The sequence below is a fragment of the Carassius gibelio genome, chromosome A25 (assembly GCF_023724105.1).
Source record: "Carassius gibelio isolate Cgi1373 ecotype wild population from Czech Republic chromosome A25, carGib1.2-hapl.c, whole genome shotgun sequence".
NCBI classification, from domain to species: Eukaryota; Metazoa; Chordata; class Actinopteri; order Cypriniformes; family Cyprinidae; genus Carassius; species Carassius gibelio.
Window position 1 is genome coordinate 11993550 of NC_068395.1, and position 21044 is coordinate 12014593.

General features: G+C 36.4%; 1 protein-coding gene across 21 annotated transcripts; it reads left to right on the forward strand.

The window, feature by feature from the left end:
• Positions 1-1110: 1110 nt before the first annotated feature.
• LOC127947331 (tropomyosin alpha-1 chain) lies at positions 1111-18975 on the forward strand. 21 transcript variants are annotated; one of them, XM_052544394.1, is made up of 10 exons: positions 1111-1454; positions 2226-2351; positions 2498-2623; positions 7493-7626; positions 9216-9333; positions 9829-9899; positions 10638-10713; positions 11672-11734; positions 11914-11983; positions 13683-15879. In XM_052544394.1, exons 1-10 carry the CDS (start codon positions 1341-1343, stop codon positions 13763-13765), a joined length of 981 nt encoding a protein of 326 aa, XP_052400354.1. In that variant the 5' UTR covers positions 1111-1340; the 3' UTR covers positions 13766-15879. The 21 variants fall into 21 exon arrangements, with proteins under 21 accessions (XP_052400354.1, XP_052400344.1, XP_052400340.1 ...); XM_052544395.1 differs by lacking the exon at positions 10638-10713 and adding an exon at positions 11142-11217 and having other exon boundaries at positions 1117-1454; XM_052544392.1 differs by lacking the exons at positions 10638-10713; positions 13683-15879 and adding exons at positions 11142-11217; positions 18167-18975 and having other exon boundaries at positions 1119-1454.
• The last annotated feature ends 2069 nt before the right edge of the window (positions 18976-21044 follow it).

The following is a 21044-nucleotide window of genomic DNA, read 5'->3' on the forward strand; positions in this document are numbered from 1 at the left end:
TTTATTTTTCATTGGCGGGTGAATGAATGGTTTCACGCATGCAGGCAAGAAACCTTTAATGCAAACACGTTGAGTTTCAAGTACATCCTAACTGTTTAGAGCTATTTAATACAATTACAAGAGAACAGAAATAGTGCAAGACAACTGGTATTATATTTAAGACTGGGGTTATTTTAGGGAATTATCACATTATGTTTCACCACTTGTCTAAGTGTTTTGAAATTTGTAATTTACAGACTGGGCCAGGTGCTCGGACATTAAGACCCTAAAAATACTCAGAGAAGCTTGTCTGAGGAGGAGAAGGGCAGACTGAAGGATAACAGAAAGTATTCAGTGTGCTCAATATCACGAAGAAACTGTAGTTCCTCTTGCATCTATCATGGGATGCATAAAGGCACATTCCTGAGCCTGTAGATGACATTATATTAAGCCCAAACAGAGTTTTTGTTTATTTGTATCGTGCAGAAGTGTTGAAACAAAGTCATGTTCGAGTTCTGATAAGGTTCAGAGCAGACTAATGATGAGTTATCATGTGCTAATGACACCTTATCAGTCTAAAATCTAAAAATGTCTCAAAATATGAGAGTTTGACTTATTCTGTCATTGATTACTCTTTTCTGAGAGTTTGATGGATCTTTTATACCAAATAACTTATTTTGGCCACAAGAAATTCTATAATATATTCTTTTTAACTGCAAAAACACCACATTTAATATTTCAAATACAGCCTCTCAAAAAAAAAAAACTAAATAAAAATCAGTTTCTTCTCTTCTCGGGATCTCACAACACAATTATATACCTATCCCCTGAAATCAAAGAAAAATATAACATATAAATTAAAAAAGCTGCTGCTTTTTTAACATTTACATTTTATAACATTCTTCTTTGAACCCTCCAAATAAAATGCACCAGATGTCCATGAGTGCTGCGTTTTAATGGCAGAGCGTCACGTAGAACCCGCGTCTCGAGAGCACCGCGCGCATTTTGTTCCAGTCCGTCGCGCTCAGTGTGTGTGAGGACGTCTCGAGGAGTTCGCCTTCCCCATCACACCCCTTATATAGGCATATAAACGGTCAAATGTCGAGCACGAGCAACAGCGAATCGCCACCCAGATCCATAAAAAAGACGCGAGGCACGGAGAAGCAGCCGAACGCGGCTGTTTCCAAAAAAGTATTGAATGTCCAGAGGAATTCAGTCACCCCTCCCGTGGACGTACGTATTTGAGAGCGCGCACAGGAGCGGGCGCTCGCACTCCAGCTCTGCGTTCAGTCCCACGCGCTTCTGACCCTCGCTCCTCTGTGGAAATTCCTCTTTTGCAGCCGAACAGCCCATAAGCAGCCATGGATGCCATTAAGAAGAAGATGCAGATGCTCAAGCTCGACAAGGAGAACGCCTTGGACAGAGCTGAGCAGGCTGAGGGAGACAAAAAGGCAGCGGAGGACAGGAGCAAACAGGTCTGCGGTTTTTATGAGGACTTTTTTAAAGTTATCCATGACGCGCACGCGCCGTTCCCGTGCGCTACTTGATAAATGGATTATTACCGAAGCTGAGTGGACTTATAGTAACAGAAAGAGGGTAAAAATAATGAATTCGAGTATGAATCTTTTCAATGTCAATGAAAATTATGTTAATAGTGTTAATACAACGTACAATGACTCGCCCTGTTATTGCCATACATATAGTGCAGAAAAATAAAGCCATTAATATATTAACACTCAGTGTTCCATTGATATGGGCTTAACTACTGTCTTTACTAACTAGTTTTTCATCATTAGTAGGCGAATTAAAATCAAAATCTTTTAAATGTGTAATGGGTTGCAGCCATAACCTTATATTAATAATAAAATAACCTTATATCAATTATAACATGAAAACCCTGTGTTAACCCTAACCAAAGCTAAACTCTTTTGGCAGATTGGCCTATAATTGATGCTTTAACCCTTTATGTGGTATCATGAAGTAGCTACATTAACTACATTAACTTTTAAAAAAGTATGTTCCCAACAAAGCACAATGTAGAAAAAAATAAAAATAAACAAACATGTTAAGTGTATTTTTGAGCTATTAAAAAGACATTTGGGTCTCAGAGACCACAAACTGAACCCCATCAAGGGTTAAAGAGCATTTTAAGTAGACTATATGTAGTAGACATATGTGTTTTTAATAGCATTTCTACTAAAGCTTGACCTCTTTTGTTATGAAAACTGTCATTTATGCATGTGTAGTTAGAAGACGAACTAATTCAGTTGGAAAAGAGCTTGCGTGCAGCCGAGGACAAGCGTGATAAAGTGTTCGAGGAGCACCAGAGCGTCGAGGAGAAGCTCCTGTCCGCCGAGGAGGTCGCCACCAAGGTATTTCCCTGAGTGTTCCTGTCTGAACTCCCTAACTTTTCTTTCTTCCCTTCTCTTTCTCTGCCGGTCTCTTTGCCTGCCACACCACACGCGCGCTCTGCTTCCCGCTCTTCACCGCTGTCAATCAATCACTCAAACACGCGCAGCTTGAGGACGACCTCCTAGCACTGCAGAAGAAACTGAAGGGCACCGAGGACGAGCTCGACAAATATTCGGAGGCTCTGAAAGATGCACAGGAGAAACTGGAGCTGGCTGAGAAGAAAGCCGCAGATGTGAGTATATTCGGAGCATCACCGCCTTCTTCACGCATCTTTTCCTGACACTTTTGGCATGCCACGCCTTTATCACTTACAGATAAGAGTCTGTTGTCAGTTGTCATATTTGAGGATGGTTGTTTGTATTGCTTTCAGACCCTGGGTTCTCTTAACTTTTTTCCTCAGCCGTGAAAATAAAGTGACTCGTGAACTACAAGACAAAAAAATTCTCTGTGGCATGGTGTTATAAACACAATCCGCATATCTCTGACCAAACATGGTGTAGCCTGTTAGTATAGGTATGCAAACCTAAATATACATGATTCGCGATTTTAATTTACAGGACGTGCATTCCAAGAAGAAAGAGAGCGGGGCGAGCTGTTATATTTAGCCTAGTGCTTTATATGGTCAAGACTCAGATCGACTCTTTGGGCTCTGCCTTTGAGACTGGTCGACTGGAAGTCTTTCTTTTAAAATTGCCATTGATTCTTTTAGTTTTAAAAACGTAACTTTATCCTGAGAATTGCATGAGTAGACGATCCAAAGTCTTGACAAGTGTTTGCATAGCTTTGCATGAGGATACAAGATAGTCCTCAATACCATCCAGCTCGAGCTTCAAAGAATCATTTGAACTTGAGTTGTTTCATGTTTCATTGATTCGTCATGCGTTATTCAGTAACTGAGGGATATTTAAAAGAATATAGGCCTATTTGAGTAGAAATTGATTTCACTCTTTTGTTGTGTTCAAATAAAAGCTCTTTGCACTAGGGTCTTGACTAGTGCACACTTGGACTCCCCCTGGTGTACATCAACAGAACTACAGTAAGGTGCTAAATTGTACTTACATTTCAAATAAAAAAATATTTTTTACATATAAGTATAATAGGAATATAATATTATTGATGTTAATAAATTATATAAATATAATAGTAATAAAATGATATAAATTATTGTTAATACATTCATTTATAATATCAATAATATATAGTAGTATCTGTATAATAAAATAATGATGTATACTAATAAATACATGTATTAAATAGTAAACAAATTATTATAATCATAATAATGTAATATAATTGGAACTATAATGGTATTTTTGTCATGATAACCATGTAAAAAAATATATTTGGAGTTATTTAGAAATACAAATTATAGAACAATATAATTAATGTTAATAAATATATTCATATATTATTTCAGTTATATATTAATGTAATTGTTAATCAATTATAATAAATTTGTTTAATGGTAAACAAATTATTATAATCAAAACAATGTAATATTATTGTTCTTATAATATCCATGTAATACAATATTTAATTATTTACAAAAAAGAAAAATATACATAATATATCAAATATATTTATTTATAATACTAATATATTTTTATTAATGTCAGTAAATTATATATTATATAAATTAATAGTATAATATTACTCATAGTAATAAATTAATATAATCATAATAATATAATATTCTGAGAATACTGTTTTTGTCATAAAATGTATCACAATATCAAATTGTTCTATCTATCTATCTTTAAACAATTTGATATTTGTATTTATTAATGTTCATAAATACATTAATTTACTATGTAAATATATTATATTTTTATATATAATTGTATTATTATATATTTATTTAAGTATAATCTAAATTACAATTTATTCAAATAAATTAATTCAATAGTAATGAATTAATATAATAAAATAATGTCAGTCTAAGGTCTAATGTGAATCTCTGGTCGATGCTGCAGTTCTCCCTACAGAGGGCGCAACAGAACTAAACATCTACTGTACATTCGAGGCTCAGAACCACGCGCCCCTCCCCTTGAAGCCAGGCCATATTTAGCAGCTCAGTTTCAGCACCAGCACACAGTCAATCACACATCAGGCTCTTGATTAACGCATTCAGGTGTGCAACAGATGCACGTAAACATGTATTGCACATCCTTCAAATCTCTTTGAAATAAGCTACTTTTTAATGATTTGATAAATTGTGTTTTTTTTATGAAACATATTAAGCATGCATTGCAGCTCTTATATGTCTCGCACTGAAATACCGTTCGCTGAAAAGCGCCAGATAAGCCCTAGTTCATGCTAGTGACGTCGTTTGGGGCTCGCCTATGAAAACATGGTTACTTCCGGTGTGATCTGAATCGTTGCTCCGCGTCGTCTCGCACACACAAATCAGGGGCAGTAGCGTCTCTGAGCTGTGCTCATCTGAAGGAAACGCTTTCAAAGACGAGGCTTTTAGTGGTTACTTGGAATAAGAATGGCGGCTACATCTCTGGAAGCAGTCAAACGGAAAATAAAACTGTTACAAGATCAAGCGGACGGAGCTGAAGAGAGAGCGGAGAAACTGCAGAGGGAATTAGCGCTCGAGAGGAAAGCCAGAGAAGCAGTAAGAACAACGAATGATACAAAGTGTCAAGTGCATGTGTTGAAATGCGTTAGATTCTTATTCCAGGCGCTCCGATGTGCGTGCGTTCATTTACACAGCGGATACGATAGTGCGCGCAGTGATGTGCTGCACGAACATAGCGGAATCTACCAGACGCCCTCTACGCAGTGTTCACCAGCTCGTCAAATAGAGACATTTGTATCACGCCCGTGGTTTTTAATAACTTATCAGTTCTTGCTTACAACAAAGAGGAGACGCGAATTAAATGTTTGCCAGTGTGATTATAAACTGACGCTTGTAAATAGAGTTTAAGTGCTGAATAACGATATCCGATTCGAGTTGTTCAATTGAGCCGAATCTTGAAAATGAATCAGTTCAACCGGTTCACCAAATCGATCTGATTGATTAGTTCAAGTGCTGTGAACGGTCTGAACAACAATTAACTGACTCTCTAGACCTGTCCGACTTTTAATAGAGCGTAGAACCGTATCGATTCAATTAGTGAATATGTAAATACATTTTGGACTACATTTGTAATTTTTTTTTCACTTAATGCAAAGTCATGTTAGAATTTGACTTATTTTATGAACCGAATCATGTCAACAAACTGAATTAAGACTCGTGAAATTATATTTAAAACGGTCATGTTTAAAATAAATGAAGGGATCTCTGTGGTTCAGACTCCGTGATGAAATTAGCCTTCGTCTTATTTAAATGCAACCGTTCGAAAGAATCGATTCGCGGAAATGAGTCGGACGTTTTGAAACGGGACGTTTGTTTTCACCCCAAACTTTGAGATTGCTAATGATATCTCTGTGCAGTATACATCCCTGTGTTTTCAGTCTGTTCTCTTGTTGATGGTCATAATCGGATAGTCTGGTTATAATCCAGTTAGTTAAATTGTACTCCTGTGAACAGTCCTTGTTTGATGACAATTTACGCTGGACCAGAGGCTCTGAGTGTTATCATTTTAGGCTAATACCCTACAGCAGTACAGTAGTGATCCTGGACAGAGCTGTTGATGTGGGCTCTGCTGTAGTGGTTTGATCTTGATGAATAGGAGTTGCTGCTGCTTTAGGCTGTATGTTGACTCTCTTGAAGCATTTGAACACTTTCCCTTATAAGGCCAGTCTGCAGGTCACATACAGTGGGACTCATCTTTGTTATGGTGATGCTCTAGTTATAGATGCCTGGCATTAATAATCCGTCTCAGTGTGTTTTCTGAACAAACATACTTAAGACTCTGGGCCTTTTAATGAAATGTAGGAGTTCAGTGCTGGCGGTCAAGTTTATCTGTGTTAATTTCTAGTTTTTCATATCTTAGCTGACAATATAACATGCACTTTGTCCCACGTAAGGCATTTGCTTATCGCTGGACCGGGACTTAAGCAGAGAATAAATTTTATGCATGCTGTAAAAACATAAATATATAATTATTTTGATAGTGTAACTATTGTATATTTTAAAATATCTAAGAGTGTGTGTGTGTGTGTGTATATATATATATATATATATATATATATATATATATATATATATATATATATATATATGTGTGTGTGTGTGTGTGTGTGTGTGAGTTTATATGTGTGTCAAATGTGGTGACAACATATTGTTTATCTAAAATGTCAAAAATTGAGCAAGTAATGTGGCAGATGAGTTTGGTTAGGGCTGGATTTCACTACAGATTACAGTTACCATATCTTTTATCATCCGAGCGATTTACGTTCCATAGCAACTTCTATAATGTGATTAACGGAGAGCACAGATCTGAATTTGTGGTGAATGAGAGAGTTACGTGAGCCCAGATTAAATTTTTTCATTTTTATTTCCCATGCACCATTAGTTTTTCACTCCAAGCTCGTTTTGGCTTAGCATTTACAGTAAATGTTGTTTTAATTGATTTCCACTGTTATTTGTTTAACTTAATTTCTTTTTATTCCTCTTCTGGATATCATTAAATTTAATGTCAAAATTTCAATGTTCATTCTATTTGTGTATTAAAATAATTCTCACTTATTTAATGTTGTAATTTTATGCTTTTTGAAAAAACCTCCGGGAACCCACAGCTGCTTTACTACAAGAAAATGTTGCTACATTAATGCACAAGTTTTTCATTGTAATCCATATAGGTCTGCTGGGACTCCCTCCCAATGCCTCTTAATGTTGTCCCAGAGGCTCTGTAATGATCTGATGGCTAGTCCCATCTCTTCCATTAGCATTGCTGCCATCTCATGCTATATAGTGTGCACAGCAGCAGCAGAAGATATCACTCTGCCTCAGTATGTCTTAATGGAAGCTAGTGAGTGAGTACTGTCGTTTGTAACCAATTTGCATCATCATCAAAAACTGCGCTGGATGGATTCTTTACTCTGAATGGGTGCCGTCAGCATTTGTGGTGTTTGGGTGTCACTGTCTATTTGAATTATGTGTGAACCTCTGATCTTGAACATTTACACCAGTTCCTCTGTGCTCTTCAAGGCTGAGGGTGATGTAGCGTCCCTGAACAGACGTATCCAGCTGGTGGAGGAGGAGTTGGATCGCGCACAGGAGCGTTTGGCTACTGCCCTGCAGAAGCTGGAGGAGGCCGAGAAGGCCGCTGATGAGAGCGAGAGGTTAGTACAGCAACGTGAGACTTACAATTACAAAGAATGGTGTGGTACAGCCCATCCCGTTTTATAATCAAATGAAATGCTGTGGAAAAGTCAAATGACAACCTGCTTTACAGTTGTGTAGATATATCAGCAAAGTCATTGCTGTGCAGGACTAGTGGAATTTCGTGAATGACGCATTAGAGTGAGTCATTCATGTTCATTGGCATTTTCACTTACATTTTTGAGTTTTTCATTGTAAAGACCGCCTGTGTAGATTTATCTCATGCCTATTAAAATGCACACAGTGGTAATGTAAAGTTAATTGCCATTAAGTGTAGCATTCTGTTGGAGTGTGAGTCTGATTCACTGAAGCAGAAGTCGTCAGTTGAGCAGGTCCACACCTCGTCCCTCCCCCTCTCACAGTGACTGCGGTTACTGTGTGCAGCTCCACTGATGTGTTGCTAGTGAAATGACAACATGCTGCCACTTCCTATCCTGCACCGCACATCTGGTGCCCTGCATAAAGACTGTTTGTGTGCTCGGAGGAGAGTCCATGTCATTTGCTAATCACCAGCACCGCGTGCAACCCTACATGAGTAGTTCGGAAACTTTAGAGTTATGTTTTATTTTATATATCTATATGTATATGTATATACACACAGAGTTTTTATATATAATATTTATAATATGCTATAAAATTAAAGCATTATTTGAATTATATAAGAATATATTTTTTTCTATTTACCTTTAAAATCCACTGGCTATTCATGTTTATGAAGCCTTTGAAATGCCTCTGCATTGCAGAAAAATGGAGGGCATTGTGGACGGTTGTAGTTGTGATGCTGTTTTTGGGCTAAACAACTGACGTGAGCTGTTTACGTAGAGCCAGTGGGTTCCTGAATAAACAGCAATTTGTAGAGCCACTAGGCTGCGTTTCCCTTCCTTTGTTTGCCCACACAGAGGCCCTCTGTCTCCAGCGCAGCGCCTGCATAGAGCCACTCTGTACAGAGACCTGGTGAAGCCCTGAAGTGCTTCTTCCCTCCCATTCATCTGTTCTGATGGTGACTGTTGTGATATTACAAGAAAACTAAATTCTTTTTTTTTTGTTTTTTTTTTTTTTTTTTTACACAAAGCTGTTCTTTGACTACTGCTCTGTCTATTTTTACAGTTGATGGTTTGTGTACATAGAGTATCACATATGTTATTGTTTACTGTAAAGGCATTGCTGGGCATGCTTTCAAATTATATTCCTACTTGTCTTTTATGCTTCTGTAGAAAACTATATCACCAAATCATCAAACAGGATTCAATTAGAAGTACCTGAGGTACATTCAGAGAACAGAAAATCAGCTTTCTCTTACTCTTGGTTGTGGAATGAATGAAATGAGGTCTCAAAGGGATCTTCCTAGAAAAATAAAGGGCAGATAAATAAATAACAGCTCAAGAAAGCTCCACTAAAATGGTGTCTTTGATTCCAGAGCTTAGATGCAGACACGTTGGCGGCTTTGAATGTAATTTGTAGCGAGTTATTGATCCAAATTTAGTCATGGTGACGCTATAGAGAGATTTTTGTTCTCTCTTTCAGTCCATTTCTTGCTTTCTCCTTCCAGAGGCATGAAGGTGATTGAGAACAGAGCTCTGAAGGATGAGGAGAAGATGGAGATCCAGGAGATCCAGCTAAAGGAGGCCAAACACATCGCTGAGGAGGCCGACCGCAAATACGAGGAGGCAGGTTTCCCCAGCCACCAAACCACACATGCACACACAGAAGAAGAAAAAAAGAAACACATGACTTCCTGCCAAGTCTCATGACCTTTCACACTTAGTGTGAGCAAGCAGATGCTTGCAGTTCAGCATGGAGAAGAAAAAAAGATTTGCTGTGTTTTGTTTTTGATTTGTTTTTGTGTTATTTTTCTTCGTTTTGTCTTTATTTGACTTATTTAATCTTTTTGTTTGGTTTTTTTTTTTACTTTCATGTTTAGTTTTCTTGTGGTGTTTTCTTGCTTTGTTTTTGTTTTAGATTTTTTTCTTTTTCTTTTCCTTATTTTTTTTTTAAATATAATTTTAGATTGTTTTGTCTCTTGTTTTCCTTGTTTCTTTTGTTTTAATTATTGTTATTATTATTATTTTTTTTTGTTTGTTTAATGTGTAGAAAATTTTTTCCCCCTCCCTATTTACTTGTGAGTATGTAATTGTCCCATGAACTGTCCTGTGTGTGTGCAGGTGGCCCGTAAGCTGGTGATCGTTGAGGGTGAGCTGGAGCGCACAGAGGAGCGCGCCGAGCTAAATGAGAGGTACGAGACGTTCCTGCCGACTCTCGCCTGTCTGCACAAACCTACATATACAGACAATGACGCTCATGCATGTGCCTGACTCTCTTCACACACTCACAAACCCTTACAGATTCTGTGTCAGGAGGCGTACACACAGAAAAAACATGAGCCGTTAAATCGCCTTTTACTTTTCTGAGGTCAAACAACTTAAAATGCTTTAATGTTAACAGTTGAAACTTGCAGTCCTTTTGTAACCTGTATAAGAGCCTCTACTAATTAATTAATGTTGTCAACACTTGGTGTGCTCTGCTTGTCCCGCCCCCAGTTTTTTCTGGTTGGCCCATTGTTTCAAAATTGATCATTCTGCAACACTATTTTTATCTTGAACATATCTGAATGGCATCCTCAGACCTTGTGGTCTGTGCCTCTATATAATAGGCCCACTTCAGTAGCAGTACATCGAATAAGTATTATGTCTGTGTACAAATTATTAATAAAGTAAATGTACTTGAATGACCGGTTTCTGCTGGGATTCTAAAGTTGGCACCTAGCATACACACCAACGATTATAAAACAAGACTCGTCCTGTGTGTACGTCCCCTAAGAATAGCAGCATCGCTAGTGGCTAATACCTGCTTCACATTACTGTTTCCTGTTTTGGTTGTCCTATGTTTTATAAAAAAATACATGTTTTTGCATGCACTGTTAACATGCATGTGGCCGTGTTTGGAATGGCCTTTCCTCTGCACACACTAACAGACGCCTTCGGAAATCAGAAGATGAGCTTCGAGTGTTGGACCAAACCTATAAGTCATTAAAGGCATCAGAAGAACAGGTACTGCACGCCAGACACAAGGTCGCATACATCTAACTGTCCCACTTGGCCTTGTGTGCTCTGTAGTATCCAAAACTACAGTTTTCCTCACTTGCTACCCATGCGGCTCCATCTTTTTTGTTTGTTTGTTTGTTTCACACCCTTCTAACTTAGCAGGAATGCTGCAACATACGGTGTAAGTCCTAACAACTTGCATGCAGCAAGTTGCGTAGACTTCGATTCGTCATCATGGCACATTCCTGCTGTGTTAAGGGGACTTTGGGATCCCCTTGTCCTGCACCCTGTTTTGATTGATTTGGGGTTTTTGTTTCTATTTTTCCCCTCTCTTTCCTGTCTTCCGGTTCCTCTGTTCCAACCTGCTTCTGGTTCTCCTCCTCTCTCAATGTACCTTTCCTCCTCTCCTCTGCGATCTCTGTGTAAAACCCCAGTAAATGCGCTGAGCTTGAGGAAGAGTTGAAAACTGTGACCAACAACCTGAAGTCCCTGGAAGCCCAGGCCGAGAAGGTAGGTGCTCTCCTAGGCACACCGCCCAAACTGTCCTCCTCGATAAACCGGGATAACTAGCGCTTCTAAATGTTTAACAATTCATCTTGGTCTGTATGGTGTTGAATTATGAGCTGACTTTGCTGAAAATCCAGCTTTATTTTTCTGATTTGTACAGCTGAGGTGCTTAAACTAAGGTAATATCGGTATTTTGTGTGTGAAATTTCTATAGGTACAACTACTTTTAAGCTTCTTGCTGATGCTTAAGGCAACTGAAGTAGATATAATTGAATATTGACTTGAATATAGTCGTCATTTACGCAATGACAGTGGAGGTGGTCAGTCCTAGAGATCAGATTTGGGAGGAAAAAGCAGGTTTATGTGCGCTAACAAACAGCGGAGTGCTAATGTAGTGTTATGTGCTCATGTGTGCTGGTTTGTGTTTTGACATCTGTCCGTCTCATGATGTCTGCAGTACTCACAGAAAGAAGACAAATATGAGGAGGAGATCAAGGTCCTCACTGACAAACTGAAGGAGGTATGAACCTCTTTATCACATGATATTTAGTCATACTAGACTCCGTCTGGACAGAAGGATATCAAGTCTTATTTCACTATATAAATGGTTTTAGATTACCATCATGGTGTATATATCACACACAATAATAATAATAATAATAATAGAAATGAGTCTCGATTATTTATTTTCTTCTGCAGGCCGAGACCCGTGCCGAGTTCGCCGAGAGGTCAGTCGCCAAGCTCGAGAAGACCATTGATGACCTTGAAGGTACGACTTTCATTCGTGTCATTTCAGCCCCTGTCCAGTTGTCGTTCATACGTGTGATTGTGGAGTATTCAGAGCGACTGCTGCTTTCGCTTCAGCCTTTTATTTCTCTACCGTCATCCTGTTCCTCAAAGCATCAGCCCTACTGGCCTTCTTTCAGCTTCCTTATCGTTCAGTCGCAGAGTTGAGCATTACCTCTTGTGGAGAGACCAGTCATTGTGCAGGTCCACAGACAGACTTCACTTTGTAAGATGACAATTGTGTGATCGAGGTGCAATTACACGCAGCATTTAAACTCGATTAGGCTTTTATGAGCTGCTGTTAAATAGTCTTCTCCTGTCCTGCTCATTTGGATTTACACAAGCCCAAGTTCATTTTCATAACTCTACAGCCATGTTTGCACTTTGTTAATGTATCTGTGATAATTCAACATCCTGGTCAGTGAGGCATCAGTAAGAGCCTTAATAGGGATAGTTCATCCAGAAATGAAGACTTTTATTTATCGGCCTTCATGTCGAACCTGTTTGCATTCATTTACTTCTGTGGAACACAAACAAAGTTCCCAGAGTGCTCCTTTCCCACTTTTCCCATAATAGGATCTGATAATGATTCCCAAAATGACATTAAATTCACCAAGGAGGAATATTTACACAACTGTGCAAAGATTTGAAGTGGTGTTTTCTTTTCTTTTTTACCAAAATACAAAAATTTTGTTCAGAAAAGGCACATTAAATTGATCTTTTAATAAACTTTAAATAAACTTTCTATTCATTAAGGAATCCTGAGTATCACAATTCACAGCACAGCACATGATAGATTTTTGAGCATCATATCAGCATATTAAAATGATTCATGAAGGATCATGTGACACTGGAGACTGGGGTAATGATGCTGAAAATACAGCTTTACATCACAGAAATAAATTGCATTTAAAATGTATATTCAAATAGAAAACCGTTAGTTATTTTACATTGCAATATTTTACATTTCTATATTTATCAAATAAATACAGCGTTGGTAAGCATAAGACTGTAAAAAAAAAAAAAGTCTTTCCGAACCCAAAGTTTTATACCGTAGTGAATTTATTTTATATTACTGGCATGTGCTAACACACCACTTTGGACCTACTGTAAAACATACTGTAAAAGCAGTCAATGACTTGTGCACTAAATGAAAAGTATGCTTAATATTCAAGACATCAGTGACAAGAAACACAGGAACCAGTGAGGCTTGGAATAAGATCTAGACAAGCCGTAATTGAGTTGAATGAGATCTAAGAGCTACAGCAGGCGTGAAGAGAGAGTTCTGGGCGTTTTGCAGAAATTAAATTGTTTTCACTAAATAATGAAAATCATGCAGGTTTTGAGGGTGAACGAGGCTGAATAAATACTGACAGAATTAATTTAGCATCATGAGTAAGCGAGTCCTCTGGTGTTTCACGGTGACTCTGATGAATGTCATGGTCTTTGCCTTGTGTTCAAGTTCCTTTCCATTCCTCCCTAACTTTATTTTCTGTTTTCCCTCCACTTCTCTCTCTGTCTTCACGTCACTCTCGCTGTCTGTCTCTGTTCACCGGGGCCTGTCTTGCCGCTGGATTGGATGCTTCACTCCTGCACCTGTTTTTATCCCTTCCCCTCCACCTCTTCCTCTCCACCCTCCTCTGTCCCCCCTCCATCGAACACACCGTCCCGAATCTCGATAGATGAGTTGTATTCCCAGAAACTCAAGTACAAAGCCATCAGCGAGGAGCTGGACCACGCTCTCAACGACATGACTTCAATGTAATTGATCTGCGGTCTCTGCCTGTGCCTGTGCCCCTCCCTCATTACCCATAATCCCCCTCTCACCCGCTCTAAACCAGGTCTTGGATCCTCAGTTCACACACTGATTCTTCACCTCTATCTCTGTAACTCTACAAGGCTTATGGTTCCTGTAGTGCAGTTTGAGGTTTTTGAAGTATTTAGTTTAGTTGAGATTCATCCATGAGTTAATGTGAAGACCATGGCTTGTAGAGTCAGTGTATAGGAGTTTTGTGATTTTGAATTCATAACTATTGTGTTACTTTAAATAATCTTGTGTGAAAACAAAACTACTTAAACTTTGGTTCAATTTTTGCTACTAAGGCTGGGTGATACAGCTTTGAGTTTATTTCTATTTTGTTATATAAATGTACAATTAAAATATTTGTAAGATAATATATATTAAATTTATAAATCGAAAAAATATATATTTAATTAAAATATTGAAATGTTTGAGAGAACATTTTTTTTAAAGTATAACACTTTTTTTCCACCAAATAAATTCTCTATGTTTATATTAACACAACATGCATTTTGAAAACAAAATAATAATAATAATACACGCACTACTGAAATTTGAGGTCAGTATAGATGCTTAAATTAAATGTATGAAAATGTATATTATTAATTATTGGAAATATTACTAGTATTTGATATTTTTCTTCAGTAAGGATGCATTAAATTGTTTACTCTTACTGTTCTTTTGAACCATTTAAAGGAACTTTAAAAGATTAGTGAAAAATGTATTTTATTTACATTTTTTACAAGAATATTAAGCGACAAAAACTGTTTGCAACATTAAGAAATGTTTCTGAAGGATCGTGTGACGCTGAAGACTGGAGTAATGACACAAAAAAAAATTAGCTTTAACTTTTATTTTAAACTGTAGTAATATTTCAGTCTTTCAAAAACAGTGAAATCTTACCAACCCCAAACGTTTCAAAAGATAGTCCATATTTTTAACTAATTTCTGTGGAAAAAGTCATCACAAGTGTTTAAAGTGATTCATAAAAGCGATGAAATGAATTTCCTGATATTGTTGCTATTCTGACTTTATAAATCCATCTAATCTCAAACTCATTTAAGTAGCTTCATGAAAGTTAACAATATTCAGGATGTTGGTTAATTGTGTGGACTATATCACCCAGCCCTACACTCTTAAAAATAAAGGTGCTTCAAATGTTCTTCAAGCGACGACATCATAGAACCTTTTTGGTTCCACAAAGAACCATTCAGTCAAAGATTCTTTAAAGAACCATCTCTTAACTTTTTAAGATCTGAAGAACATTCTTTCGCCACAAAGAACCTTTTGTGAAACAGAAAGGTTCTTCAGATGTTAAAGGTTCTTTATTGAACCATTTACACAGACAGGTTCTTCTATGGCATCATGAAGCACCTGTAGTTGTTAAGAGTGTACTGGCAGGACTGTGAAGTCTCGACCCCCCAAGCATGAGATGTTGAGTCAGAAACGCACTGTGTTTTTCCAGCGGGAAGCGTTTCGTGCTCCGTGACTTCCTGTGTGTGCTGTTTTCTCTACTAACAAGGTCTTCTTCTGTTCAGAAGACAGGCCCAAAGCCTGTCGTGTGGAGATGTTTGTGATCTGGTGTGATGTTGTGTCTCATGCAGTAGTTGTTTAGGAGTGTGAGCTGCTTGGTAAGTCAGCCGTGAGGCATTCGTCAGGGATCTAGTGTGAGCCGGATAAAGTCTGGTATCAGAGATTAACAGAGACCCTGTCAAATAAATAATCACTGTGGATCCTGTCTGTGGTGGTTTCTTCCCTCTTCTTGTGTTTGATGGCTTTCTCTGTCCCTTCCATCACCTTTTCTCTTACTTTTCCTCCATGTGCAGATAAATTGTTCATCAAAGACACGTCCCGCCGGCTGAACGACTTCCCTCTGCTCTTTCCAGCCTTTCTTTTCCTCTCATCCCTCTACATTGTGTGTTGTTATCCATCTATTCTTGTACAGAACCTTTAATTATTTTGGCTTTATGTAAAACTATGTAAATGTCTCATTTCTGTCCTTTTTGTTCTTTATTTCCTTTTCATTTCTTTGTGCTTTTATTGCCGTGGCTCTAATAAAGTCAGAAGCACCGGTAGAAGTCCTGGGTTTCTTCTGTGGTTATTGTATGAGATGTAATAGCGAGGAGAACGTGAGCTCTTGTTTCTTAATAAAGCCAATATTTTCATGTGAGGAAAGTTCCTAAAGCGCTGCACGATGGTTTTTTCCTATATTTACATGTTAGGCAAATTCATTCTCTCCGACTAGTCAAATATCTGTGTGTTTTTAATCAGGTTTTCTCATGGAAGCAGATGACGGTCGAGTCTGTTCATTAAACCACATGATTGCCTGTCATTTATAAGCTGTGTTTGTACTGCACTAGGAGTAAATGTGCACAAAAAAAGTATCCACCTCAACCTAAATTCACCTGTGCTCTTCTCTCATTATGCGAATGGAGAGGTTTCACAAGCTAGCACCACTAATACGTACGGTTGTGGTTTTAAACAAACTGCGGCTTACATATTTTACGAAGGCATGAGAATTCAAATTTAAATACGATGAATGTCTTCCCATCCTGATTAGGGTTCAATGCAATGCAATGGTAAAAATTATGATGCTGTGCAATTCATTATAGTTTGCATTTTATTTATTTATTTGGTTCATTTTATTTATTTTTCATGTATCAATGCATCACATTGCTAACTTATGCAAATCAGTGAATCTTGGCCTATATATAAAATTAGAGTAGTTAAACACTATTTTATTTTATTAGGCTTTTAAGTTATGGTTATTTTTAATTTACATTAAATTTTAAGTGCAATATTTTATCTAATAGCTGAAGTTCTGTAATAGGAGTATAATGTAACTGAAAATTATTGCATACGGTGATTTACTTCTTTAATGATTTGTTCAACATTTCCAAGACTGTCGCAAGCAATTATCACAGTTTTACAAAAAATGGTGTCCACACACGCACACACACACACAGAGCGGGCCGTTCTTATCTAGTGAGTTTATGAGCTCTGTGTCCTGCTCTCTGATCATCAGATTCACCTCCTCCAGGTTGGTTTGAGTCGGAGTAAACCATGAAATGCTGCTAACCTCCAGCTGTTCTCATTTCTTCTTCACTCTGTTCTCTCTGTGTTTCTCTCTTGTCTTAACCTGCTGCCGCTCCTGTAGACCGCCTCTACCAGCAACTCGAGAAAAACCGCCTTCTGTCTAACGAGCTCAGAATGGCCTTGAATGAGGACTAAAACTAGTAGAATTGATTTTTTTTGTTTCTTGGCACCAAATGGTGTCTGAAGTGAATGCTGTTGTGAATGTGTTTTTGTAACAAAGTTACAACAAAGTCTTGCTGCCTTCAAGTCATGTTGGAAAGTCATGATTACAAGTTGAGATTTACCGCAAAATAACAAAATGTTGCTATGTTGCATTTTGTGCACTATTGAATTTTATTTTAATACATTAACCAAAGTTTAATTATACGTTTGGTTTAAATACTTTATTTATTACATTTATCTCTTTGCTGTTCAAAAAAAAAAAAATGTTCAAGGAAAAAAGAGAAATCCCATCCTTTTATTTAACATTTTTTTAATTACTTGGTGAGTATTTATAATACACACACACACACACACTTAATATTAAGTAAAATATATAAACTATAGTACTACATGTAAAATCTAATATACTGCAAATATTATATTAAATATTTAAACAATATATTAAAAATGTAATATATTTAGATAAATTATGAAAAAAATCTTTGCTGTTCATTGTAAAAAAAAAAAAAAAGTTTTAACATGTATATTAGATGATATATTAATTTAAAAAAAAAACATTTTCCCATACGTTATATAAATTAATTTTCCTGTACTCTTAATTGTCAAGGAAAACCCTTCCTGGCTTTGACACTTTATATTTAATCATAATATTATGAAAAATTAAATTATTTTTAATATACTTTATATAAATTATATTATTTGTCCTAAATTTTAATTTGGGAAAATAAAAAGTGAAATATTAAATTGATCAATGCATTTTATTGCAAACCAAAAATCATTAGAATGCAACTTCCGAACTCATCCCAGAAGGACTTGAAGGCAGCATGTGGTTAATGGATGGCTACCACTTCAATCAGGATGTCATCTAAGGCCTTTTGCTTCATACAAGAGTCAGCACTCTTTAACTGTATCTGTTATACATATATATATTAACCCATGTATATATAATGTATCTCTGCTATGGATATTTATATGAAAGCATGAACCGAGTGTGTGTGAAGTATGCATGTTACAGGACAATGCTCAAGGCATCCAATGCATGTTATTGCGGACATGCATTGATTTTGCATTGATATTAACATGTTTTTCACTTGATTATTCTAACAGAAAAGCTCTCACATGCTAAAGGAGAAAACCTCGATATGAACCAGATGTTGGAACAGACTCTATTGGAGCTGAATAACATGTGAATCCCGCTCACGTAATCATGACCATGTCTGCAATTTTTTTTTTTTTTTTTTTTTTTTTTTTTTTTTTATCCTGACAATTATCAGATGGAGTAACATGTGCCATTTGTTACAAAAGCTTTAGTTTTCCTTGTATTTTATTTTATTTTTATGTAATATTATGGTACATGTTTTATTCTGGTTGTGCACAAGTGAAACAAAGTTGGCAACAATTGCACTTCAATATATGCACATAACGGTTCTAGAGGACACGTCGAGTCTGAAGCCAAGTTGAATTGAAAGGGTTTTTCTTTTATAGTGTACATGGGATTAGGTTGTCCTGTGTACACTGGTGCTACTGTGAAGGCGGATGTCTAGCAGTGTGGAGTTTATAGTAGCTTATTAACTTTTTTTTTATTTTTATTTTTTTTCCAATTTGGATTTCAGTCTACGTGCCAATATTTAGCCCTAAATGGACTAATTTACACTCCAGCTTTTATTTATTTTTGTTTTCAATCCCATTTTGCTACAAGATGTCAGGCAAGGGTTTTTTGTTTTTTTCCGCAGAGTACGCCAAAAACCACGTGGTTCAAAATTTGCTCCTTTTTGAATTTGAAAAATATGATATAATCATATTTGGTTGTGCCTCATTAATTTTAGTCATTTTAAATGTAGGTGTATTAAATGTATGTCATAAAGAAATGTACAAAGCTAAAATAAATAAAACCACTCAGTTTGACATTTTCTAAAGCCTGGGGTCTGTTTTTGATGGGTTTTTAGTGCTTGAAGTGCACTTGTGCTTTGAATTGCTCTCTAGATTCACTACAGAGCTTTCATCTCTTCCCACTCATTGCTAAGAGGATGTTTCTTCACAACACATGCTAATCAGACTGTTTGCTTCCTGTGATATACAGTATTATATTTGCTTAGTATGTTCCATAAATGTCTCACTGGAAGTGTTCAGTTGTAATGCAGTTGGAATCTGTCGAACATGGAGACGTTGCAGGACGTGAAGTAACCGAATGCGTTCAGATGTTAAAACCACTTGATTACAAAACCAGACCATTTCAGCCTTACTGTCAAAACTGATGCAACATTTGTGTTGTTGGACCTAGTGCTGCATGATAATGTCAAGGTGAAGTTTAGCTTATCAGTGTTTTGACTGGCAAGCTATTTCAAACTGTCAACAAACTATTACAGAGCATTAAGTTGGACAAATTTAGGGTTGTTGTTGACTGTTTCAACATATAATCCACTTAGTGTGAATAAAAATGGCTAATATTATTATAGAATTATAAATATATGTTGTGTATGCATAATTAGAATAATAGTAAGTTTATTTTTAATTATATTTAATATATTAAAAAATGTTAATATTGTCATCTAACCATTTAAATATTTTGTGTAACATATAATTAGTTTGAGTTTTTTTCTTTTGAATGTTTTTATAATTGCAAGATTTTTGTATTCGGATCTTAACCTGATAATGGTATTAGCCTATAATAAATTATTTCTATATAAAAAATGTATTCTAGATTGATATAGATTTCTTTTCTTCTGATCTAAACATCAATACAATAATAGTATATTTTTACCTAAGCACAAACAACACATATATATATATATATATGTGTGTGTGTGTGTGTGTGTGTGTGTGTGTGTGTGTATGTATATGTGTGTATATAATGTATATCTATGCATATGTATAATATATATATATATATATATATATATATATATATATATGTGTGTGTGTGTGTGTGTGTGTAATTTATATATATATATATATATATATATATATATATATATATATATATTTTTTTTTTTTTTTTTGTTCTAAGAAAAAAATGTTTTTTTTCCTTACATCCTATTCCATTTATTTAAATTCATTTTATATTTTTCTAGATAGAGTGATAGATATAGATAGCTTTTATTTTTTGTATTTTTATATTCTGCCCGCATGAACACGGTCTTGCATATCCACACACAGAATGAAGAGCCTCTGGCAAGGTGAGCTGCTGTTTGAGCTCAGTGTTCATGAAGGTCTGGTGAGTCGCACGAAGGTAATGATTGATTGGAGTGAACGGAATTCACTAGTACAGAAAACATAAGCATCTGGGTTCCACCGCTCCTTTATAATACAAAGCGATATGTTAACTGATCGTTCCTGTTAATATACAAACAACAATGAATTATACGTCACTGAGCTGCCCGTAGGCTGTGTAAAGTGACATATATTAATATTTGTCCTGAAAATGTCCAAATAACAGCTGCTATCGCCTAAATAAAGAAACTTTGAGGTTGACAGCAGAGCTGAGGCGGGGCCTGCTGTCAAGAGCAGAATACGCACGTGTGATTGGCTGACATCAGGGTCTCAACTGTCATATAGGCAACCACCCGTTGGTTGGTCAAAGTCTCCAGTTTTCATATTAAAAGACCTTTTTCCCGTATCATGCCTGATTTGATATAGAGAGAGAGAGAGAGAGAGAGAGAGAAGATTAGTTTGATTGTTCACTCCAGTTTCCTTCACTATCCGGTCAAAAAATAATAATCTTCAAAGAAAATCACATTCAGCAGATGTTAAATTTTTATTTGGCTAAAACAAGTTCAAACTGTTAAACATTTGTATAGGTAATTTATTTTTTTAAACCATGAGATGTTACATATGAGATGTTCATACAAATATGAGAAATACAATGTAATTAAATTTAAATATAATTACATTTAAAAAAAAAAAAATTCAAAATGTTGAACTTTTATTCTGAAAAATAGCCCGATTGTCAGGTGTCTGTCGCTGATTCGGAGATCAAACGGGATCT